This window comes from Rhamphochromis longiceps, linkage group LG17, assembly GCF_057381845.1.
Source record: "Rhamphochromis longiceps isolate RC_006_pf linkage group LG17, R_longiceps_female_GT1.1, whole genome shotgun sequence".
NCBI classification, from domain to species: domain Eukaryota; kingdom Metazoa; phylum Chordata; class Actinopteri; order Cichliformes; family Cichlidae; genus Rhamphochromis; species Rhamphochromis longiceps.
In genome coordinates, this window is record NC_140573.1 from 3,185,128 (window position 1) to 3,208,675 (window position 23,548).

At 40.7% G+C, this 23,548-nt stretch overlaps 1 protein-coding gene across 8 annotated transcripts in view; it reads left to right on the plus strand.

Moving 5' to 3' along the window:
* LOC146649081 (DENN domain-containing protein 5B-like) overlaps positions 1-23,548 on the plus strand; it is a 79,799-nt gene that overhangs the window by 37,689 nt on the left and 18,562 nt on the right. For all 8 annotated transcript variants that reach the window (XM_085387434.1, XM_085387435.1, XM_085387436.1 and 5 more), the window contains 5 exons: positions 2,015-2,124; positions 4,923-5,607; positions 14,097-14,284; positions 18,807-19,382; positions 20,285-20,516. In XM_085387434.1, coding sequence (XP_085243560.1) covers positions 2,122-2,124; positions 4,923-5,607; positions 14,097-14,284; positions 18,807-19,382; positions 20,285-20,516 — 1,684 coding nt within the window. In that variant the 5' untranslated portion in view covers positions 2,015-2,121. The remainder of the gene's footprint in view (positions 1-2,014; positions 2,125-4,922; positions 5,608-14,096; positions 14,285-18,806; positions 19,383-20,284; positions 20,517-23,548) is intronic.

Here is a 23,548-nt window from a genome sequence, read left to right on the forward strand (position 1 = left end):
TTTTTCATCTTTGGGCTATATTAGACAAATTAAGGCAGACAAAACTCACTGTTAAGATGAAAAAAGCCAGCTATTAGAAATGGCAGGCTGGTATCACAGGTTTGGTATCTCTCAGATTGCTGAGCCACTGAAGTGAAAAGGACCCAAAGTCCATTGGACTCCAGAATGTCAGCATTCCTTTGATGTCTGATATCTCAGGCCATCCCAACCCTGACCTAACCTTTGTGGTGTATACAGATCCCAGTGATGTTGGACTTGGAGTTGTGTTTGTGCAAACAAAGTAGATTATGCAGAGAAATTCTGGCCTATGGCCTGCATTTATTCCACTACAGAAAATGAGTGCTAACTGTAGTGTGGGCATTCAAGAAATGGAGATACCTGATCACTCCTCCTTGGTTTGGGTGTTCAAAACCTAAAAGGGATCTGCACAGTCACTTGCTGGATCCTGTATCTGCAGAAGTTCACCTTTACAGGTGAGTACAGTAAAATATAACACTGCTAAATGCTTTATCCAGAGCCCCTAGTGACCCTGCCAGCAATGAAACCCAGGTTGCCAGCATATTATCTGTTAAAGGGGAACCTCGCAAGCACATTTCATTATCAGATGAGGACATATGGAGAGCCAACCAGAATGATGCAAAAATACAAAAGATTTACCATGCTAAAATAGATGATGGGAATCTCACTGTGACTGAGGCTACCAAGTTCACCATCCTGGAAGACAAGGTCTACAGAGTCTTACAGCTTCAGGTTTGCATACCAGATTGTCTCTGGGAAACCCTTCTACAGTTGTTAGTTGATGACCCTACATTTGGCCACTTTGGCAGATACAAAGCCTAATAAAGGGTGCAAACATTGGTATACTGGCCAGGAATAGGTTTGGATTCGAAAAAGTATGTACAAAAGTCTCATGTCAGCCAGAAATAGAAGCCAGAAACCCGTAAGGTGGCGGGAAAACTGCTACAAATCCTAGTGACGAGGCCCTGGGAGATGTTTGAAGAATTCCCTTGGATGACTGACTAAACGTTTCTCCCAGTGAAAACGCTACATCCAGATAAACTGAATCAACCTTTTAGGATTTTGATTTCCTTCTTTTGGGTTCTCTTCGTGGATTAAAAACCCAAAGTGGGGTATTTTACATTCTATGATGTAGACTTGAATTGACAGAGGATAACCAAAATATAGAGATTTTTTTTCTTTGTGAATGAACTGAGTTAACTGGAACTGGGCTCAGCTAGCCAGAATTGAGAACAGTTATTTCTATTTGAGGTTTTTCATATATTGTTTTCCTTTATGAACCACTTGAGTGGTGTTGTTTTTTCTATTATATAGTATTTAATAATCTCTTTGAAAACATCTTTGATTGCATCTTCAGGAAAGCTCACTGCAGAGCTTCCAGGTGCACAAGTGTGAACTTGGTGTTATCTGCTTTGCAGTTCAGTCGCTCACAGAGATATTCTGTCCATTTGGTTTACTGAGCCAGTGCTACTGATTCTGCTAAGCTTTATGTTCTACTTCTGTATCTCATGTCCAACATAATTGGAACTGTGTCAGGACCACTTTTCAAACTAGGGTTGATATTTTATTTGGAGTAATGTGTTTGTAAAATCATATGCCTATTTTCTGGAACCTCCCAAAACCTTCTTGCAAATTCTAAAGAGGGGAAAGAACCCATCTCTGCGTTTTCACCTGCATACATGACAAGCACACCAGACAAGCATCGAGTTTAGCAGCAATAGCCCTCACAGAACAAAGTAGGCATTAATATAACAGATATGGCATTGCTTAAGTCAGAAAAAGCATGGGAAAGCATCCTACAGAGTCACCAGCAAACAGTATCCTGCTATTTGTGAACAGCACGCCAAACGGGTATCCGTTTAGCTAAAACTGAGGTGGGCTGGCATTGAGCTCAGCTGATCTGGAGCATGACTCTGCAGCTTCAGGCCCAAGTTGTTTGATTTTTTGTTTGTTGATGCATTATTACCTTTTTATTTTCCCTTTCTCATTTGTCCAGGTGAAAACTTTGAGCAGAGTCCCCTGAAGAGGACATTCAAGTCCAAAGTTCTTGCACGTTATCCAGAAAATGTGGAGTGGAACCCATTCGACCAGGATGCTGTTAACATGGTATGTGGACTGTGATTTCTGGAGAAATGATAGGCAGAGGATAAAGGAGGCTATGGATTCTATCAAAATTACGGCGGGAAGAGCCCAATGGGATCATTTCTAGAGGAAATGGGGCAGATTAGTGGTTTTGGCCAGAGGCAGAGGAAGAAGCTTTTGAGGCTTTGATTTAAAACACAGTTGGGCCTCAAGGAATTGTGGGTAACAAAGCAATTAATACAAATCCCCTCCAAAAAGTTTTACATTTAAAGCTGTACTGACAGTGGCAGAGTTATGGTTTTGATTTAGGTCTTTTAAAATCTTGTCAAGAGAAGAGTTCCACACTGCCAAACAGTATTTGGGATAGAGATACCAGACATATATGAACAGATACGAATCACATGTAGATGAAGAAATAATAGATTTTTAAGTTTAGACATCTAGGAAGATCTATAGCAACACAACAGTTAAAAGGGACAGGCTATGTACTGAATATATAGCTTTACATTCTACCTGTGGCAAAGGTGATGCGCACACATGCAAATATGTGCCTTAAAGGGAGTTTCTACTCTGCAAATAAAATATTTTTAAAGTGCTTTCATATAAATAAATTACTAAGTAGTGTAATCAGCTGCCTTTCGAGTGAATCTCTCATTTTATATGCAAAAGTAAACTTGATGATGGCAGTCCCTGCTCTGCTCTGAAGCATAGGTGAGCCCAACGTACTGGGCCGTCAGCTAGTTCTCCACCTGCTGCGAGCAGAAGAAATCCTACCATCTCCAACTGTAGTCCTAGACAGCAGAGATGGACCACATGTGACAGCAGGACAGGAATGAAGGAGACATGACCAGCACAGTGTTCGTGATGGAAACAAAGGCGTGTACTCTCCGTGTGGATAAAGAGTACACACCTTGTTTTCCACCTCACCCAGCACCACATCTTTTAAATAATTCAGCCGCGCATCTCTCCTTACATTGACATGGAAACAGTCCATTATGCAGCAGTGCAGCAGCTGAAACCTGATGATGCCATGTCAAGGGCATTTAATGACAGAAATATCATTCTTTCTTTTCCCATGTTTTCTGATCATTACAGCTCTTTAAATCATTATCATTATAGCCTTAAATCTCCTCTTCTACCTACATACCTCCATCATCTCTTCATCTTATTACCGTCTCACCGTCTGTGGAATCTAATCTCCTCCTCTTTAGGTTTCTGCTGGGAGGGAAAATCATATATTTGTAAATGGCAGGGAGGTTTGCCCACTTCTTATGGATATGGTCCTGTCAGTAAAGAGAATAAATACAACCAAATGAGTATTAGCCCATGTTCTGCAGGCACAGAAATCGCACACTTTTCAAAACTTTACATTACACTAATATATATACTAGTATACATATATACTAATATACTAGTGTATATATTCCCATTCTTGCTCTTTAAGTTAAACCACATTTTACATACTAGATCTCTGATGTGTTGCAGTCTGTGAGCAGCAGTTTTCCTGTACCATAAACAATAAACCATGCACATAGGTTGAACTGCTGCTGTCCTCATTTCTTTTTCACATCAGTATTATAAACAGGAAGACATTTAAATTTGGTTGTTTTGTCCTTTAACTGCTACATCGTGGAGCTCATAAGTATATTGGCTCCTACATGAACAGCCACCCTGCACCGGTATCTCCTGTGTTGCTCCTCACTCACGTAGTTAGATGATTGTTACTGCTTCCTGGTTCATTCTGCAGGCTTGTACTGAAGCCTGGTTAATGCTTATTTGAGACAAGACTTGCCAGATGTCATCATTTATATCATTATCTTTCATTGCTGACTGAACTGCTCATTAAGAGCCATGGATAATCCAATCAGGCCTAAATATTTGTTTAGATGCCCGTCAGCACAGAGCACAATAAGGAAGAGAATTCAAAATGTCAACAAATCGTCAAAACAATTATTGTGGATAACAGTTTGTGTGCATGTACACATGCATGGACATGGTGACTTGAGACTTGTCTCCACAGTGTGTCCTTCGTCTCAGCAGCCAAGTAAACCTGATGATGGCAGTAACTGATAGAGTTTGGCTGTGAAAGCAACAAGTGATCAAGTAATCATATGACACGTGATTGCTATAGAGAGTTAGCAAATTTATTTAATAATTAATCTTCTCCTCATTTCTTGAAAATAGTGGATGTGTGGTATAAGACGCCATGAAAGACTTCCTCAGTGCCGTAGTTAACATATTCAGGTATTTTGTTTTGTCACAGCAACAAACAAATCAGTTCAATAAGGACAGATCATTAGAAAGAATCACAGAATACTCCGATGGTCTGTCTCGGCAAAACAGAACCCCAGCTGTAAAAAGGATTAGGTGAGGACCCCCTGGAGCCTAGACACCGTTGGTGGAGATGAAGGTGGCTTGAATGGAGCTTGAGTGATGAGATGGAGAGGTGGTGGGTTGCACAAAGACGCAGTGAGAGTACGTGGCATGAATGGAAGTGATGAAGCTCAGATTTAGCCGGCAGCACCTTGGAGCAGACAAATGTGAGGCCATAGATCTTCCTTATTGAACTCATTATAACAATAAAATGGAAAACAAAAGCATAAAACCGCAGAAATTCAAATTTGAGAATGGTCATGCAGAGAATCGCTGCCTTTTTCTTGTAAGATTTTCACCTGTAGAATTAAATGTAAGCAGCATTTTTACCGGTGTTTGAAAATCCTATGAGATCTGGAAAAGTGAAAGATTATGGACACATAAAAAGATTCCAGCGTGAGTGAATCAGAACTGACGCGATGACTTCTGTTTGCCCTTTCTCTCTGCAGCTCTGTATGCCCAAAGGTTTGTCATTCAGGACACAGGCAGACCAGCGCGAGCCTCAGTTCCACTCCTTCATCATCACCAAGGAGGATGGATCTCGAACATATGGTTTCGTTCACACCTTTTATGAGGAGGTGACCAGCCCACAGATCTGCTCTGCCATGCAGACTCTCTACCAGATGCACAATGCCGAGCAAACAAATGCCGCTTCTTCCTCCTCCTCTTCTTCCTCCAGCATGGACTCACTAGCCAGCAGTTTAGATGATGGTTACTCCCCCACCTCATCATCCTCATCATCTTTATCTCGTGCAGCGGGGAGCTATGACTCGTCACGGGACACGCTCTATGTGTCCAAAGCCTTGTGTCTGATCACGCCTATGCCCTTCATGCACGCCTGCCGGCGCTTCCTTGCACAGATGCACTCTGCTGTCATAGCTGCAACCGCACCCCCCTTGCCACTGGAGAGCTACGTTTACAACATCCTGTACGAGGTGCCGCTGCCTGCTCTGGGGCGTTCACTCAAATTCCACGGCATATACGAATCCATTGTCTGCCAAAGGCCGGGACCAGGAGAGCTTCCCCTGGCCGACTTCCCCCTGGCAGAGGCCTTTTCTCTGCTAGGCGTGGAAAACCTGGTCCAGGTGTTCACCTGCACCTTGCTGGAGATGCAGATTCTGCTGTACTCACAGGGTAAGTACATTCTACACATGCTGTTGGATTTCTGGTGCTATTACACTTTGAATTGGTTCTGCATACAGAATACAAACAGGCTGTGTCACCTATACCACACATTGTTAGATAGTTCCATTAACCTATTCTCTAAACATGCTTCCAACATGGTTTCAATGGACATTTTAACATGTTATAGGACCTGGAGAGTCATTGATAAGTTAAATGTCCAGTCATCAGCTTCAGTTTACCTTATTTTAGTAATATCTTATGTTGCCTTATGAACAATTGTTACACTACTGTAACATTATACAGTAGTGGGAAAAATGTTTGCCGCCTTCCTGATTTCCTATTTTTTCTATGTTAGTAACACTTAAATGTTTCTAAATTTCTAAATGAAGGTTTATTATTATTATTAAAGGGGAAGAAATCCAACCCTGCACAGCCCTGTGTGGAAAGTGGGAAAATACTTTCAATTCAATTCAATTTTATTTATATGGCACCAAATCACAACAACAGTCACCTCAAGGGGCTTTATATTGTAAGGTAGACCCTACAATAATACATGCAGACAACAATTATATGACCCCCTATGAGCAAGCACTTTGGCAACAGTGGGAAGGAAAAACTCCCTTTTAACAGGAAGAAACCTCCAGCAGAACCAGGCTCAGGGAGGGGCGGGGCCATCTGCTGCAAGTAGCCAGGACCAGTAGCAAAGGTAACTTTGTGGACTCACGAGACAAAAGTTGAACTTTTTGGAAGGCGTGTGTCACACTGCATAATGCAGCGTTTCAGAAAAGGGACATAGCAGCAGTAAAAGATGGTGGTGGTCGTGTGATGGGGCTGTTTTGTTGCATCAGGACCTGGAAGACTTGCTGTGGTCCCTAGCTTTTGGTCACTGTAAGATGATGGCACATTTTCATTTTTAATCATTGTTATGTTGCCAGTTTGTGGGTAGCTAACATATGATCAGCATATTTTGGTTTCATTTCCAAAATTGGGACAATTCAGCGTCCTGGGTGCCGGCGGAGTTAAATTATGTTAAAGATGCATCTGTCTTGGCAGTAGTTGGATCTCCACTCCACAGCCATCTGATAATCCGCTGGTCTGGCACACTGTGAGGATATGGGCTCAGATGACAAAACACTTCTGTCTGACTGATTTGTCTTGTTTGAGTCCAATCGCATCAAATGACCCTTTCTAACCATCTACAAGCAATCCTGTATTTCAAGATTGGCGTGGACGGAGCACTAGGTGCTTTAATGATTTGTTCACTGATAATAACTTAGCATCTTTTATGAAACTCTCTGAAAATTCACATTTATTCAGGCGTCTTCAGATTAGACACTTTCTTCAGTCTTAGATGTCGAACTTTCCTGAGGTACTTTGAAGACGGCAGATATGTTCCTAACTTTGTGTCCAACTCAGAAAGGGTTAATATCTGCTATCTGTCACATGCTGGTGGGCATTAAAGGCCCTTCGATTGTCAGGCATTAAACTGCTTGTGAGCAGGACTTAAGCATGTCTCTGTCTGAGGATATGTGAGATTCAATATTTAAGTTGATAAATTCAACATCCTTCTGTCCCGACCCACTCGCACTGGCTGAGAGATCTGATGTCCTGTCTAAGCCTGGAAAAGATCTGTTCTGATTAGCGATACCAGCAAAACATACAAACAGCTGTGAGGGTCCTTGCTGAAATATTTGCAAATCTCCAGGCCCTGAGTTCATCACTGCTCTATGAGCCTGCATGTAGATATTCATTTGTTTATTCTTATATATTCTTATTCTATATTATTTTTTCTACATATATATTTCTCTATTTAACTGCCACCTTAACAATAACTAAGTTTAGCTCTGTTCTTTCTTAGAATCTAAGACCTCATTGCAATATGCTTTTTTCCCCTTTCACAACCTCTGCGATGTTTTCTTTTTTATTGTGCTTGTTATTAATGTGTGTGTATTCTGTTTGGTTAACCTCAATAAAAATATTTGAGAAAAAAATGAAATCAAATTCAATTAATCAACTTCAGAGGTTTCAGTGGATACATTTTTGTCTTCACTCTATTATGCTATGACGTCGTTTCTTACTTTGAGGCCTTTTAGCCACTGGAAGCTATTGTAAGGCTTTCTGTCTGGTTGCCAGAAGTTGTGGATGTCTGTGGAGAAAATTTGTTTCAGAATCAGAATACTTTATTCATCCCGAGGGAAATTAGGGTTACAGCAGGCAGCACGCTAATGGCGCATGCGCACTCACAAAGGAACCTTCTGACCAACTTTACACAAACATCACATTGGGCAGACATGTCAGAAGGTAGGCTGATAGGAAAAAACAACGAAAATACACTACATGAGGTAAGAGGAGGAGAAAAAAACTCCACTCAGACTGAGCTCCTAGTGGGAGAAATTCAAATTCAAATTCAAATTTTATTTGTCACGTACACAGTCATACACAGTACGATATGTAGTGAAATGCTTGGACAACTGCTCGTGACCTAAAGGAAACAAAAAAGGAAAAGGCTATGAATAAGATAGGAAATAAATATGAAAAATTAAAAAGGGTAAATTTAACTAGGAAGGAATAAAATATAAATTAAGGTTAAAAATGAAATAACTGTACAACACAAATTAGAATGAAGGGTAAATTTAACTGGGAAGAATAAGATAAAAATAAATAAATATAATTAAAGTTGAAAATAAAATAACTGTACAACAAAATACACAACATAGAACTATATAAGAATGTATGAAGAAATCTAGATATAAATAAATATATACACAATAACAGCAGCTGTACAAGTATTAACCGGAAATGAAGAATATAGTGACCAGTGTTGTGCAAAACCAAAGTCCAGAAAGTCCAGTGTGTGTGTAAGAACCATATGTGTGGGTCAGTACTGTGTGGTGGTGTGATTGAGAGACCGTATCGCCTGCGGGAAGAAGCTCCTCCTCAGTCTCTCTGTGTTGGTCTTCAGGGAGCGGAATCGCTTTCCTGACCTCAGCAGAGAGAACAGTCTGTTGTTGGGATGGCTGAGGTCCTTCACCATCTTCCTGGCCTTGGTCCAGCACCGCCTGCTGTAGATTGAGTGCAGGTCAGGGAGCTCGGAGCGGATGGTGCGCTCAGCTGACCGCACAACCCTCTGTAGAGCTCGTCTGTCCTGCATGGTGCTGTTCCCGAACCAGGTTAAGATGTTTCCCGCCAGGATGCTCTCTATGGTGCACGAGTAAAAGTTCCTGAGCACCTTGGAGGGCAGTTGGAAGTCTCTCAAGCGTCTGAGGTGGTAGAGACGCTGTCGGGCCTTTTTCACCACGGTGTTGATGTGACAGGACCATGACAGGTCCTGCGTGATGTGAACTCCGAGGTATTTGAAGCTGTCCACTCTCTCCACTGGGCACTCGTTGATGACGGGGGTCTGGTAGTTCCTCTCCTGCTTAGTGCTGAAGTCCACTATCAGCTCCTTTGTCTTACTGACGTTTAGAAGGAGGTTGTTCCTCTGGCACCAGTTCTCCAGAACAGTTTGATAACAGAAAAGAAAACATACTGTTCCTGTTTTCTATACTTTGAAGCGGAGAAGCATTAGAAACTTGTAAAGTAAAAACTCAGATGAAAACAGAGAACACTGTAATGAGGCTTTATGTGCATATCACACTCAGATACACAGTGATCAGATTTCCCTGCTTCTAGGATTCCTTTCATTTATTATTGACAGCTGCAGTGAGACGCAGTGTGTGCGTTCCTCACTGTGTTAGAGTATTAGAGCCAAATGCAGAGAATCTAGTGTGTAGACTGAGATCATTATTTGTCCTACATTCCTCAGTCATACTCTTTTGCAGTTTCAGTGCAGCTTCAGCACTCTCTCTGCAGCTTGTTTATCTTCTGTGCATGATGAGTCATGCAAAAAGAAGCTGTTAGCTCATATACCAGACCTTCAACTCCAAATCAAAAAACACCAGTTTTAAAGGCGGCATTCATAACAACCATCAGAAACTACCTCTAGGAGGTCCAGGTTCTCTGTAGGCACGTAGAAATCGCTCGTGTAAATAAATGAAGAGGAAAACCCTTTTTTAGTTTGTGAGTCACGTTTGATTAAATGGGATTCTGATAAATGTCGTAAGGAGTTATCTGTCCAGACAGAACAAACTCTGCTGAAAGAGGGACATTTAACTTCTCAACTTTGAGGCAAGCAATTGAAGTGGGCATCAATGAGAGTGACCAAAAACTCGACTCCCTCACTATAGATGTCAAAGTTGTCCCAGTGATCCTTTCTACATTTGTAAAATCTTGTCTGGTTCCATTGTTCTGGCATCTTAGTATTTAGTATTTAGTATTTATTTATTTATTGTCATTGTCAAGAACAATGAAATTGCATTTGGGGCTTCCATACAACCCAAAAAAAAGAAGAAAATAATAAATACCCCTTAAAACCCAAGTGTACATATTTAACCCAGTGTGACTCCAATGCAATAAGACAATCCTTAGCAATAATGTTCGTAGAAATTCAGACAAAGACCTGAGAAACATGACAAAATACAACAATGCAACCCATTCAATATTATTGTACTGTGAGATATGATATCAGATATGATAGTTATGTATTTAAGAAAGAGGGGGGGGGGGGGGGCAGGAGGGGGAAGAGAATAAAGATATGATGCACCAATGCAGACCAGTTCATTGCTATTAAGAAGTTGGATATGGTTATTGTCCGTGAGAGGGGGGCAGAGAGTTCAGGAGCCTCACAGCCTGTGGATACAGGCTGTTGGCCAGTCTGGATGTTCTGGCCTGTATAGACCTGTACCTTCTCCCTGAGGGCAGCAGATGGAAAAGGTGGCGCGCAGGGTGATGTTGGTCCCGCAGGATACTGTGCACCCTCCTCAGACAGCGAGTGGGGAAGATATTACTGATCTCTGGCAGACTTGTTCTAATAATTAATAATTCCAATTAATTCCAATAATAAAAATAATCTTCACTCTCTGGATCTGATCACGCACCTCACTGTGTATTGTTCTTAGTAAAGAAAAGGTTTTTCAACACATTTTAGTGTGAGCTTGTTAGTAAAGATGATTCTTGTGGCCCTTCCGAGTCACATTTATTCTGCAAAGGAGATTTGCTGCGAGAACGTGAGGTTTGCATTTAAAATGTTTGCATTACAAAAAAAATTATATTAAAGTGTCAAATGACATATATGATATACAATTAATAGCTGCAAAGACGGTGTGCTTAACCGACTGAGTTAATGATGTCAGACTTTAACAAGCACTGAAGCTTTTGCTCCAAATTAAAGGCAAATAAAAACCTTTTCATCTGTGCAGTCATGAAGACACTATGACTGTAATCACATTCTTGGCATATGTCAACGTGATTTCCTTGTTTCAGCATGTTCTGAGGTTACCGTCAAAGTCAATTTAGGTCAACAAACTTTCTTACAGAATACAAATTCACGAGTGCAAATTCCAGAAAGACTGTGTGTTTAAGCTGCAGTTGAACTGCTACATTTAATGTTAGCTTAAGTTTAATATGCTTATAGGTACTTTTGTTTCTGCCACAAGTTTAAAATCAAGGATTTGAAATCATGAATTAGGCCGGTTTCTGCAATTACTTTCTTTGAAAATCCACAATAATACTCAATAATACAAACTGATTAAAAATGAGCATATTCCTCGTCTTTTTACATTCTGCACAGATTACACAAACACGAGTGATCAAAAACGTTAATGAGCTGCTGTCCTGCCGTGTCGTTATTGATTGTGTTAATAATAAGCTAGCCGTTATTATTAAGCACTGTGGCATGGCGGTTAGCACTGTCGGCTCACAGCAAGAAGATCCTGAGTTCAATTCCACTATCAGGGGTCTTACTGTGTGAAGGTTGTGTGTCTCCACGTGCTCCAGCTTCCTCTCACAGTCCAAAGACATGCAGTTAGAGAACGGAAGGATTAGTCAAGATTCTTTATTCGTCACATGCAGTGAAAGTGTTTAATAATGTTCACATTCCTACTCAGAGTCTCTGACTTTGGCAACCACTCAAAGAAAGAAAAAAATGTGTAGATGCTAAAAAACTTCCAGCAGCAGAAGGTCGGTGGATCAATCACAGGCCAAAGATGGAACCACTGACCTCACTGGATGTTGATGGGACCACTGCAGGAGATTCACAGGTGTTTTGTAGATACACCTTAAGAATCTGTCTGCAGTTATTCTCTATATACAGAAATTGCTTGAACTGCTTAAAAAGCATCAGACAGAGCCAGGTGCCTGTGTGCACTAACACTGCACTGATGCAAATGTCATTTCCTGTCCTGACCTTCACAAGAACTGTTAGTCTGTTTGCTGTTTAAGGTGCATCGTATGCGTTTATCCAGAGCAGTCGGCCAGCGTTTTCACACAGTGTGATTAATCAGCGTGTTTGACTTGTCATGGGATGACAACTTGCTTCCTGACAGTAACAGCTGTTTACCACAGACTTGCTCACTTCTTGCCTTGTGAGACTGAGCTGCTGGTCTTTATCAGGCCCTAATGCACCGTTACAGTTTCACAATGACTTGACCTGTTTCGTCTTGTTTTTCAGTTCTATAACAACAACAGCAACCCTGAGCCCTGTCACTGCTGGGGCTTTCCAAAATATATCTGAAGGTGCCTCGAGTTAGCAAGTTTAAAGTCTGTCAGTGTGAGTAAAGGGAAGAGGAGGGAATTTATGAGATACTGCACCTCGCCACTTAAGTCAGATTAGAACAGCAAGTGTTGATGACTAAAGTAGAACAGCTGAACTTGTTATTTTAAAGCTAAAGAGAGCAAATAGGATGAGACATGCTGCAACATTAAGAAACAGGAGTGTTTCTGTGAGATTTGCTTGCTGTGTTTCCCACACAAAGGAGAAACTTTGAACATGTACAGACATATGAAAAATATGCTCACACGCCTACAGGTAGGAGCTTCAAAACCTGGCTTGTCTCTTTCCCACAAAAACATTTATTAATTACTCAGATTTTCACTTTGAGAATGCGTCCTTATGCCTCATTCACCCCTAAATTTAACACTCGCCTCGGATGGATCGGAGAGCAACTTGGGGTTAATATTGCCAGTCTGCAGACGGGGATCAAACCACCAGTCTTCTGATTAGTAGTAGCTCAACTTCCTGAGCTACAGCCAACCTGTAAATCGTGCTTTGATTAAGTGCAGTTATTTTAGATTTGCATGAAAGGTAATCTTCATATATGTGTTATAATGCAGTTTAAAAAGTAGGCCCAAACCTCAGCACTGCGCCAACTTAGCCCCACATTTTACTCTACCATATGGCCCCGTATGCCAATAGTGCCCAGTACCATGATGTGTACGAGGGGCTTTGAATACCACGAGAGCTTTAACATACACAAGTGTCTGCTGTGGTAGCAGCTTTAGTAACTTCTAGCAACTCTGCCTGTGGAGGTTCTTAATGACGATGGGAAAAGTGTTTGCCCTCTTCCTGATTACTTCTTTTGGCATATTTGTCACAACTTTATGTTTTAGATCATCAAACAAATTTGAATCTTAAACAAAGCTTAAGTAAATACAAAATGCACTTTTTAAATAATGACTGAAAAAAGGCGATCCTGACCCACTTGATGCTGTTTGAAAAAGTAATTTCCCTGTAAACCTAATCAAGCCTTTGTGATAATTGGTCATGAGTCTTTAACATCAGTTGCCATTGCAGAATTGCAGAAGCTGGTTCCACAGAAGAGGGGCCTGGAAACTGAAGTGCTCCTAGCTGCCGTTCTTCTTCTTCTTTATTTAAGAATAGACTAGAATACGTGTATATGCTGCCCCCTTTAGTTTCAGAACAATTGCACCCTTGGTTTGCTGCCTGTGGTATTTACCTTAGTAAAAAAAACATCAAGTACTATTGCAGATTCCAAAATTTGCCTTTGAGAGGAATGACACGTATTGGTTCTTTAGACATCACTAATTCTCCCAACACAAAAGAAAAAGACCTATTGCCTCACTTTTTATTTGAGTGTGTGACATTTATTCTAACATGTATTTTACACACTTACCTAGAGCAGCTGTGCTTATAATTGTTTCCAAGTGTGTGTGTGTGTGTGTGTTTATATAGACATTTAAACACAATTGTAAATACATTCTGCTTCTAGAAACGGACGTTTTCCGATAAGTGAACCAGCTGTATCTCCGACACGCAGACTGTGGTTAAGACTTTGGAAACCTTCAGTGAAGGTGCACATACAGATCGGGAGATGCTGGCTGAGCCAGGGGGAGTGGACCATAGGAGAGGAGAGGATGATGAATTCATGAAACCTTAGTTATGTTTCCTCCAAGTGGACTTTTCACTCAGGCCATAATGATGAAATCTGATTGAACTGCTGCTGAACTCAGCCTGCAAGACACTGTAGCAGTGCTTGTGTGGTGTTTGGTGGAGCTTAGCGTGAATTTAGGATCATCAGAGTGCAATTTTACAACTGACATGAAACTACGTGTTGCTGTAATGCTCTTGTCTCACATCACACTTCTTTCTCTGTGTTTCTCAGACTACCAGCGGTTGATGACAGTGGCAGAGGGCATCACCACCCTCCTATTTCCCTTCCAGTGGCAGCACGTCTATGTTCCCATCCTGCCAGCCTCCCTCCTTCATTTCCTAGATGCACCTGTTCCCTACCTGATGGGCCTGCAGTCCAAAGAGGGCACTGACCGCTCCAAACTTGAGCTTCCTCAGGAGGTACAACATCAGCCTGGGTAGCGTTAATGCACAGACCAGCCACAACATTAAAACCAGCTGTATAATATTAATTACTATCGACCAGGAGTCCTACCAGGCAGGGTACCAGTGTTGGTGTCTATGGTCTGGCACAGGATGCTGGCCGCAGATCCTTTGAGTGCTGTAGGTGTATGGTGCTTCTGTCACTGGGCTTGATCAAGCTGTGGATTCATGAAACTGCATCAACAATGGTCAGAAGGCAGCCAAGTTTGTGAACGCCGTAACTCGAGAATGAAGGATTTTCATAGTTATGTCACAGGTGCATCTCCTAGAAATTTGGGACTAGTTTAAATCTGACTCTGGGTCAGGCAGAGGTGAAAAAGTACAGACGTTCTGTATTTAAGTAGAAGCGCAGATACTCCGGTAAATATCAAATTACTGAATCAAGAGGATGACTTCACACATGAGTACTGTCAGGGGTCAACGTGAGATACAGCATGTGCTGTGGCTCAGCACAGGGAAAAGAGTCACAGCTCACAGTCATTTCTAATGTGAGTTTCAGTAGATTTCCTTTGTGTACAGGCTGTGATTAGCTGGTCTGCTGCTCTGTGTGGATTTACAAAACTGATTTCAACAAGATGTAAGCAGATGTTTCACAAGCTATAAGACAAAATGTCTTAAATTTGTCGGTTACTGAGCCGTCCTTACCTTTAAATCCAACCTCTCTTCTTCCTCTCCTGTCCTGTCTTTCTCATCTTTATTTCTGACTGAAGTTGTCTCTCACTCTTTCTCTGTGTTTGTTGATGTTTGTGCAGACATTGGATGCCCCTTAACCCTTTAAAGCCGGTCAGAGCAGCACGCTCCGTTTTGCGTAACTATTTTTAAATCCCTGTAGAACCTGAACCGTGTAAGCTAGCGCAATGATTTTTTTTTGCATATGAAACCGGAGGAGTTGTACTTGCATCTTATGCCATCAGCTTGTCCTCGGTCACGGTTTCCTTCCACATAAAGCTTTGCAAAAACTGCATAAAAAGCGCTTGCAGGAACAAAAACATAATATTCCAGAAACAGGTTTTGCTGATCTGATCAGCTGTTCGTAACCTTCCCACATTGAAAAAGACGTCAACGCGAACGATCGCATGTCCGCCATTTCCTGCCCAAAACCGGAAGTGACATCATTTTGCGGAAAATGTAGGTTTTTTTTACTTGTAGGCCTTAAAAGCCTATACTGGTGTTTTTATAAGTCATGTTTGACTTTATGCTTTTCTGAATAGTTGCTGGGATGCTTAGAACTCGAATTGCACTGCTGGAAATAGTTTATTTTGATGCACCTACTGTTTTCTTTGCAAATTTGCATCATAGGATTGTTTTTTGTTTTTCCTGCAGTATATAAAAATTGCTGTATCTCCAAAATAAAACTATGAAGACACTCAAAATAAATTTCCTGTTGTTGTAAACTATTTTTTGCAACTTTTTTGTATTTAAAGTTTTGAGGGATAAACCTCTTAAATTTCTCCAAGTAGAAATATATGTAAAAAAACCAAAAATGATTTTCAATTTTTTTGTACTTTATTGCACTTTTTTGCAATTAATGTAATTACTATGGACTTAATGCATACATATTATTAAAATATGGGCTATAACAGTTGTATTGATGTATCGCAACTTGAAATGCTCCCAAAAATGGCACTACAGCATGTAAAAATATAAAGTAAGCTCTGGCGGATTTGGTTCTATAGTAGGTCTTAAAGGGTTAAAAAAACATTATTCTCTTTAAATAAACCTAGAGTAACAGGCATGTTTAAAATGTAGGGAGTAAAAGTTGTCAGAAGAAAAATACAGATACCTGAAAATTCTACATAAATACAGTAACGAAGTACTTTGTTATGTCCCACCTAAGAGGTCAGAGGTCAGGTTTTCTGAAACTCTTGTGAACACAAAACTCCAGAAAGATGTCACCTAGGATTTTTGCATTTACACCAGATCAGGATGTCATCTGTATTTTTATAAAAATGTTCCTTTTCGGAGCACCCAAACTGAAAAGCTTGTAACAGGAAATTGTAATAACATAGAACTTAATTTATAATTTCACATCTTCTAGTTTCTGTTCAGGTGTGTAGGTAACCTCCTTTAAGTCTAACCACACACACACACACACACACACACACACACACACACACACACACACACACACACACACACACACAAAACAAACACACTTGCACATTTAAATGAGCATGGCACACATTTTACTTATTAAACCAGAAAAAAACTGAATCAAACTTTATTAATAATGGTTCCGTTTGATCAAGTCTCTATAAGGACACAGCAGCCAGCTCAGCTGGATGAAATACAGTCTTTATGTTGTCTTTGTTCTGGATCTGCTATCTTTATCTTTGTATTTATTGTAGTTTTAGTTTATAAAAGCCTAACATGCAGTTTTAATGCTTTATAATGCTACAATGCTGTTCTTCTTTATTGGATGAGGTGATGTTTTTTTTAACTGTATCATCCCCTGCACTATATTCAATTCAATTCAATTCAATTTTATTTATATAGCATCAAATCACAACAAAAGTCGCCTCAAGGCGCTTCATAGATACAGAGAAAAACCCAACAATCATATGACCCCCTATGAGCAAGCACTTTGGCGACAGTGGGAAGGAAAAACTCCCTTTTAACAGGAAGAAACCTCCGACAGAACCAGGCTCAGGGAGGGGCGGGGCCATCTGCTGTGATTGGTTGGAGTGAGAGAAGGAAGACAGGATAAAGACATGCTGTGGAAGAGAGACAGAGGTTAATAACAGATATGATTCAATGCAGAGAGGTCTGTTAATACATAGTGAGTGAGAAAGGTGACTGGAAAGGAAAAACCCAATGCATCATGGGAATCCCCCGGCAGCCTACGTCTATTGCAGCATAACTAAGGGAGGATTCAGGGTCACCTGGTCCAGCCCTAACTATATGCTTTAGCAAAAAGGAAAGTTTGAAGCCTAATCTTGAAAGTAGAGATAGTGTCTGTCTCCTGAATCCAAACTGGAAGCTGGTTCCACAGAAGAGGGGCCTGAAAACTGAAGGCTCTGCCTCCCATTCTACTTTTAAATACTCTAGGAACAACAAGTAGGCCTGCAGAGCGAGAGCGAAGTGCTATAGACATATAAATAAACTGATATGAAATAATTAAATGAAAAACAGTCAGTTTCCTTGTTATCGTTAAATTCACCTCAAGGCAGAGCCAGACAGGAGTAGTCTTTTATTGCTTTGTCACTTTTCAGCCTCAGTCAGACAGTGAGGAGGTGAATGTGTCCTGGATTTTAACCATTGTATTAGTCCAGTGCTGGGTGGGTTACAGTTACTGTGTGTGTGTGTGTTTATGTGTTAGGGCACGATAAGGCTCTAACAAAGCAGAAAATCGATTCTTTCAGGCCTCTGGCTTTGCTCACACCCCCATCATCACCCTGGGTCGTTAATCTGGGACTTTACATATGGGTGTTAATTATCCAATTCAGTGCAGGATGCCTCTGTGCATCACCCACAGCTCCCTTCTAACTCTCCTCACCTCCTCCTTATCCCCTCACAGGAGCCCCTGCATGAACAGTTTGTCCCTGTGTTTGCCTTTGAAGTGGATGTGACCTAGAAATGAAAAGCCACACAAAGAGTAGATGATGAGAGGGAGGAAAGTGTAGCCAGAGTTTGTCTTTTTCTAACCCTGTTTATTAAAAACGTGAGCATGAGAGATGTTTGGCTCTGTTACACTGTGCCTTTCTCTGCCTGCAAGTATAGCTATGAGAGGCCAGAGCCAAACGAACGTTTCTGTAAACTTAATTCAACAAGTTGGTTTTTGGTTGTGTCTGTATGCTTACAGTCTCATGGGCTCACGTGCCTTACTGCTATCTCACAGAACTCCACGTACATCTCACCTAATTTCGATGTCTGTTTTTACACTCATTCAATATTCTCACCCAAACCTTCTTTTACTTTGCTCAGTGAGATTTACTACATTTAGAAGTCAGCAAACAGGAATTGCACTTGGACATTCAATCAATTAACAACTAAGAAATTCCCCCAGCTGTGGTGTACGTCGGTCTGTTTGGCAACATTTTTATAGTCCTTGTAAAACGTTTTAAATTGAGAGGTCCTTTAGCAGTCTGTATTCTGTGATATGTAGAAGCTCATTTCTACATGTTTAGTGTTTCTAGAGGTTTTGCTTTAATCCCCCATGAGGCGTGATGCAAATTCCATCCTATCACATTTGGATTGGTGTCTGAATATATGCTGTTATTCCATTGGCCTATATTCTCGACACTCCATATCCCAACCCCCATCATACCTCCACCTCCTAAAAACGATCTGTCTTTACTAATCCTGCCTCCACCAGCTGTTTCTCCTGTCTGCAGTGCACAGAAGACACATCGATCCAATGTCTGCGGTGAACACATTTGAATTCACTTGTTGTGCCAACAGAAATGCACATCACAGAACTGAAACTTGCACCATTAGAGTTTATTTCAGAGCCTAATAAAAACGTGTTTTCCTCTCACAGGCCAACCTGTGTTTTGTGGATATTGACAACCACTCCATCGAGCTTCCAGAGGACTTCCCTCAGTTCCCAAACAAGACCGAATTCATCCAGGAGCTCACTGAGGTGTTATTAAGCTTTGGCTTCTCTGCCAACACTGGCGCCCCGCCCCGGACCCGCTCCAGTCCTGGCAGCACCTCGTCCACCCCAGGAAGGGAACGCAAATCCGCCACCCTTCGACAGCTAGAGGACGATGGACGTAATGGCAATCTGGCAGGAGAGGAGTTAGTGGTGCTGGAGCTGCTGCAGGGAAATGCTACGCTGGAGAGACTGCAGGCACTGACTAAACGCACTGGGGTGACTGTGGCACGTGTGGAAGCCCTGAGGGCTGGAGTCAAAGGTCAGCCCACCGACGGAGGAAACCAAACAGGAGGTGAAGAAGAGGAGCTAAGGAACGCCAAACTGAACGTTCAGCTGAGGGAGGTGTTCGCCAGCCGCTTCACTACCATGTTTGCAGACTATGAATCGTTTGTTATCCAGAGCGCTCCTGATCTGGAGTCCTGGCTCACCAACAGGGAGCAGATGCACAACTTTGACAAGGTGATCAAGGTTTTCTTTCCCGTTGTGCCTCAGTCAGAAATATGTTTGTAAAAAGGTCGTACCTTATTGGAAAACAAGTGTTGTACTCAACGTTTTCATGGTATTTGTAAAAGAGGCATTTTTCTTCTTACCAGTTCCTTTTTTTCCAAGTCCCAAGATGTTTTAGTTATTATTGGACAGAAGTACAAAATGATATCAAAAGAACATGAGGCCAAAATAACAAACAAACCACAATATAACCAAGAAATAACTAAAAAAAACAGCAGCTTACCTCCCTAAAATGACATAAACAGGAGGAAACAGTTTCCAAATAAGTTGTAGTTCATCTCACTTGGTAGTGATTTAAAAAGCAAAAGAACAAATGGAAAGAAGGGCATATCTAAGGGAAGGACAGTGGATCATAAGAAAAGCCAGAGGATTTATCATGAATTAGCTGGAGATCATCCATAATTGGAAGAAATGATAGCGTAGTCTCTTTGGACTCTATTTTCTTTGTTCTGTTTATTTGTGAAACCTGTTAGTTCCTGTTACTGTTTCCTATTAAAGTATTTTATGTAAGAATGGACAGTATTTTAAACTGAGGAATCAGTCTGCATATTTTCAGTCAATGTTTAGTGCTGATTAGACTTATTTATTTCATTGTGTTGTTTTCCTTTCTGTTAAAATTCTATATTTACATTTTCCTGGCATTTGTGGTTTAAGGCTAGCTTTGTTTATTACAAACAAATTGTTGTCTGAAAGTGGGCTCTTTCTCCCTGTGCTTGTCGTAGGGGATTGTTTTATAGTTGAGGTTTTTCTATAATATTGTGCTGTCTTTACCTTAAAATCTAAAGTTACTAAAGATGCTATATAAATGACATTGAACTGCACAGTACTGAAAATACATATGCTCTTGTGAACAGGCTTCATTCCTGTCAGACCAGCCAGAGCCCTACCTTCCCTTTCTGTCTCACTTCATCGAGACACAGATGTTTGCCACCTTCATCGACAACAAGATCATGTCTCAGTGGGAGGAGAAGGAGCCTATGCTCCATGTCTTTGACACTCGTATTGACAAGGCACGCCTCTATAATATCCGTGCTCCCAGTCTCCGGTCGTCCTGCTACCAGAGGTGCTCCATCCTCAAAGAGTCTGGTAAGCTCAGATGGGGACGTGTGTGTGAGAGATTTATTTCTGTGTGAACATGGTTCAGATTGTTGGTTTGAGAAGCATGTGTTGTGAAAATGAAAATATTCCAGGCTAATTAACTTTCTCACTGAAGTGAAATAAGTCTTTTCAGTGCCTGCTTTCAGTGGAAGAGTTGTTATATGTAAGTAGTGTTTGCTCAGAGATTATGCAAAAATGTTGATACATTTCTTTATATTTTGCTTATGAAATGGGAATTAGCTCAGTGATTGATGCAAAGTTGCAGTTACCATGTAAACCATGTACAAACATAGATGGAAGATGTTTGTACAGCTCTTATCAAGTTTGAAAGCCAATCTTTATTCTTCATCACAGCTTGTTTTGGAATTTCTTTGAATGTTCTTCAGGAATAGTCATCTAGACTCCTTGAAGGACATGCTACAGCTCTTCTTTGGATGTTGTGTGCCTGTTGTTACTTCTCTGTCAACATAATCCCATACTGCTTCAGTAATGCTGAGGTCTGTGATTGTTGTCATGCTGAAAAATGAAGTTGTTGTCTGTTAACCCTTTAAAGCCGGTCAGAGCGGGCACGCTCCGTTTTGCGTAACTATTTTTAAATCCCGGTAGCACTGCAACCACGTAAGCTAGCGCAATAATTTTTTTTGCATATGAAACCAGAGGAGTTGTACTTACATCTGATGCCATCAGCTTGTCCTCGGTCACGGTTTCCTTCCACATATAAAAACTGCATAAAAAGCGCTTGCAGCAACAAAAACATAATATTCCGGAAACACGCTTCGCCGATCCGATCAGCTGTTTGTAACACTTCCTACGTCCATCAGCGCGAACTATCGCATGTCCACCATGACCTGCCCGAAACCGGAAGTGACGTCATTTTGCGGAAATTTAGTTTTTTGCCATCAGGGCCTTGTGAGCCTATACTGGTGTTTTTAAAAGTTATGTTTGACTTTATGACTTTCGGTGTCGTTTCTGGGATGCTGAGGACTCATATTGCACTGCTGGAAATAGTTTATTTTGATGCACATGCTGTTTTGGGTTTTTTTTGCAAATTTGCATTATAATATTTATTTTCGTTTTTCCTGCAGTATATAAAAATTGGTGTATTTCAAAAATAAAACTATGAAGACAATTAAAATAAATTTCCTTTGGTGGGAAACTATTTTTGCAACTTTTTTGTATTTACAGTTTTGAGGGATAAGCCTCTTAAATTTCTCTAACTAGAAATATATGTTAAAAAAACAAAAACGAATTTAAATTTTTTTGTAGTTTATTGCACTTTTGCAATTTATGTAATTTCTATGCACTTAATGCAGACATATTATTAAAATCTGGGCTATAATGGTTGTATTGATGTATAGCAACTTGAAATGCTCCCAAAAATGGCTCCACAGCATGTAAAAATATACTATAAGCTCTGGCAGACTTGGTTCTATGGCAGGTCTTAAAGGGTTAAACACTGTCCAGATTGTGTGGTGGATAAAAATTTGACTGTACTTTGTCACTTTCATAATTCCATTTGTTTAGATAAGATCATCTTCACACTGGCTGAAATGCAGCCCTGCACCATGACAGAACCGCAACCACAGCATAGTTTGGCAAAGCGCAACATTTTCTTCCTGTTTCCATTAGAGATGGGCTGATCCGATATTACGTATCGGTATCGGTCCGATACTGACCTAAATTACTGGATCGGATATTGGAGGGAAATAAAAAATGTAATCGATCCATTAAATATCAAAAAAGCACCTCACAAAACTTGCGACATGGCGTAACTCGGCTCATAACGTTAGCATGTCGGAGCAGTATGCGTCACGTGATAGAGCGGCTGTGGCCTGTGAGACCTGTCGGCGGTCTGGTTGAGCATTTCATCTCCGAGGAAGTTATCTCAGACAGAAGTAAAGCAAGTGTGTAAGTTCATCTCTGTTTGTAAAGCATTCCCACGTTAAGCTTAACAACCGATATATGGAGCGACTGCCTCTCTCTCCCTCCCTCTCCTGCTGCTGCTTCAATCATGAAACTGATCACTGATCAGCTGATCGGCTTTTCCGTCGCGAGTCCGTCTCTCTTGTTTGTTTTTGGCCCACTTTGCACCAGAAAGAGGAAACCAGCGGCTGAACAACAGCAGCACGTTTAAGCTTGATAAGCTGTTGTTAGAATGTATTTAATATTACTTTCTACACCAGGATCTTTTTCTACGTAGCTGACAGCTGGTAACTGTGCAGGGGCGGATCTAGCAAAGTTTAGCCAGGGGGGCCAATAGGGCATGAACAGGGAAAAGGGGGCACAAAGACATACTCTTCTTTCTTATTCTCATTTAAAATGTGTAGCTTTTAATAAATAATTATCTGAATCTTACATCCAAAGTTTTAATCTGATGTAAAATATACCCTAGTAAGCTATAGTACGTTTTCCTTTGGGAAGGTACCATCTGTGCAGTCTGCAATTCTGCAGAAGAAAGATGTTGAATCTATTTAATTATTCTTGGAAAATAATTTATTTCTGTGCATTTTTTTTTCACACTGCATCAAATTAAAGTTGATTACGTCGATTAAGCATCATGGGGTGGGGGGTGGTTCCTTATTTTTTATTTATTTATTTATTTTTGCTGGGAGTTTTAGAACCCTATTAGTTAGGTTGCTAACTCTTTAAAATACCAGAATAGGGAGGATGGAGCAGGTTTAAGTTTATTAGATTGATCAGTATTGCTGAACTATGAAATATTTTGGGTGCAGTGTATTTTTTGCATACAGGTGTAACAGAATAGCTTTAGTGTTTGTTTTAAACTTGAGTATGAACTTATACAAAATGCAGCAAGATATTTAAAAAAACTGTTTTATTGATTAAAAAACACTATATCGGATTCATATCGGTATCGGTTGATATCCAAATTGATGATATTGGTATCGGACATAGAAAAGTGGTATCGTGCCATCTCTAGTTTCCATACTTCAGTTAATCCATGCACTGTCTCAGTGGAAGAATATTTGTTAAGAAGCCATTCTGAAGGGCAGGTCTTTGCT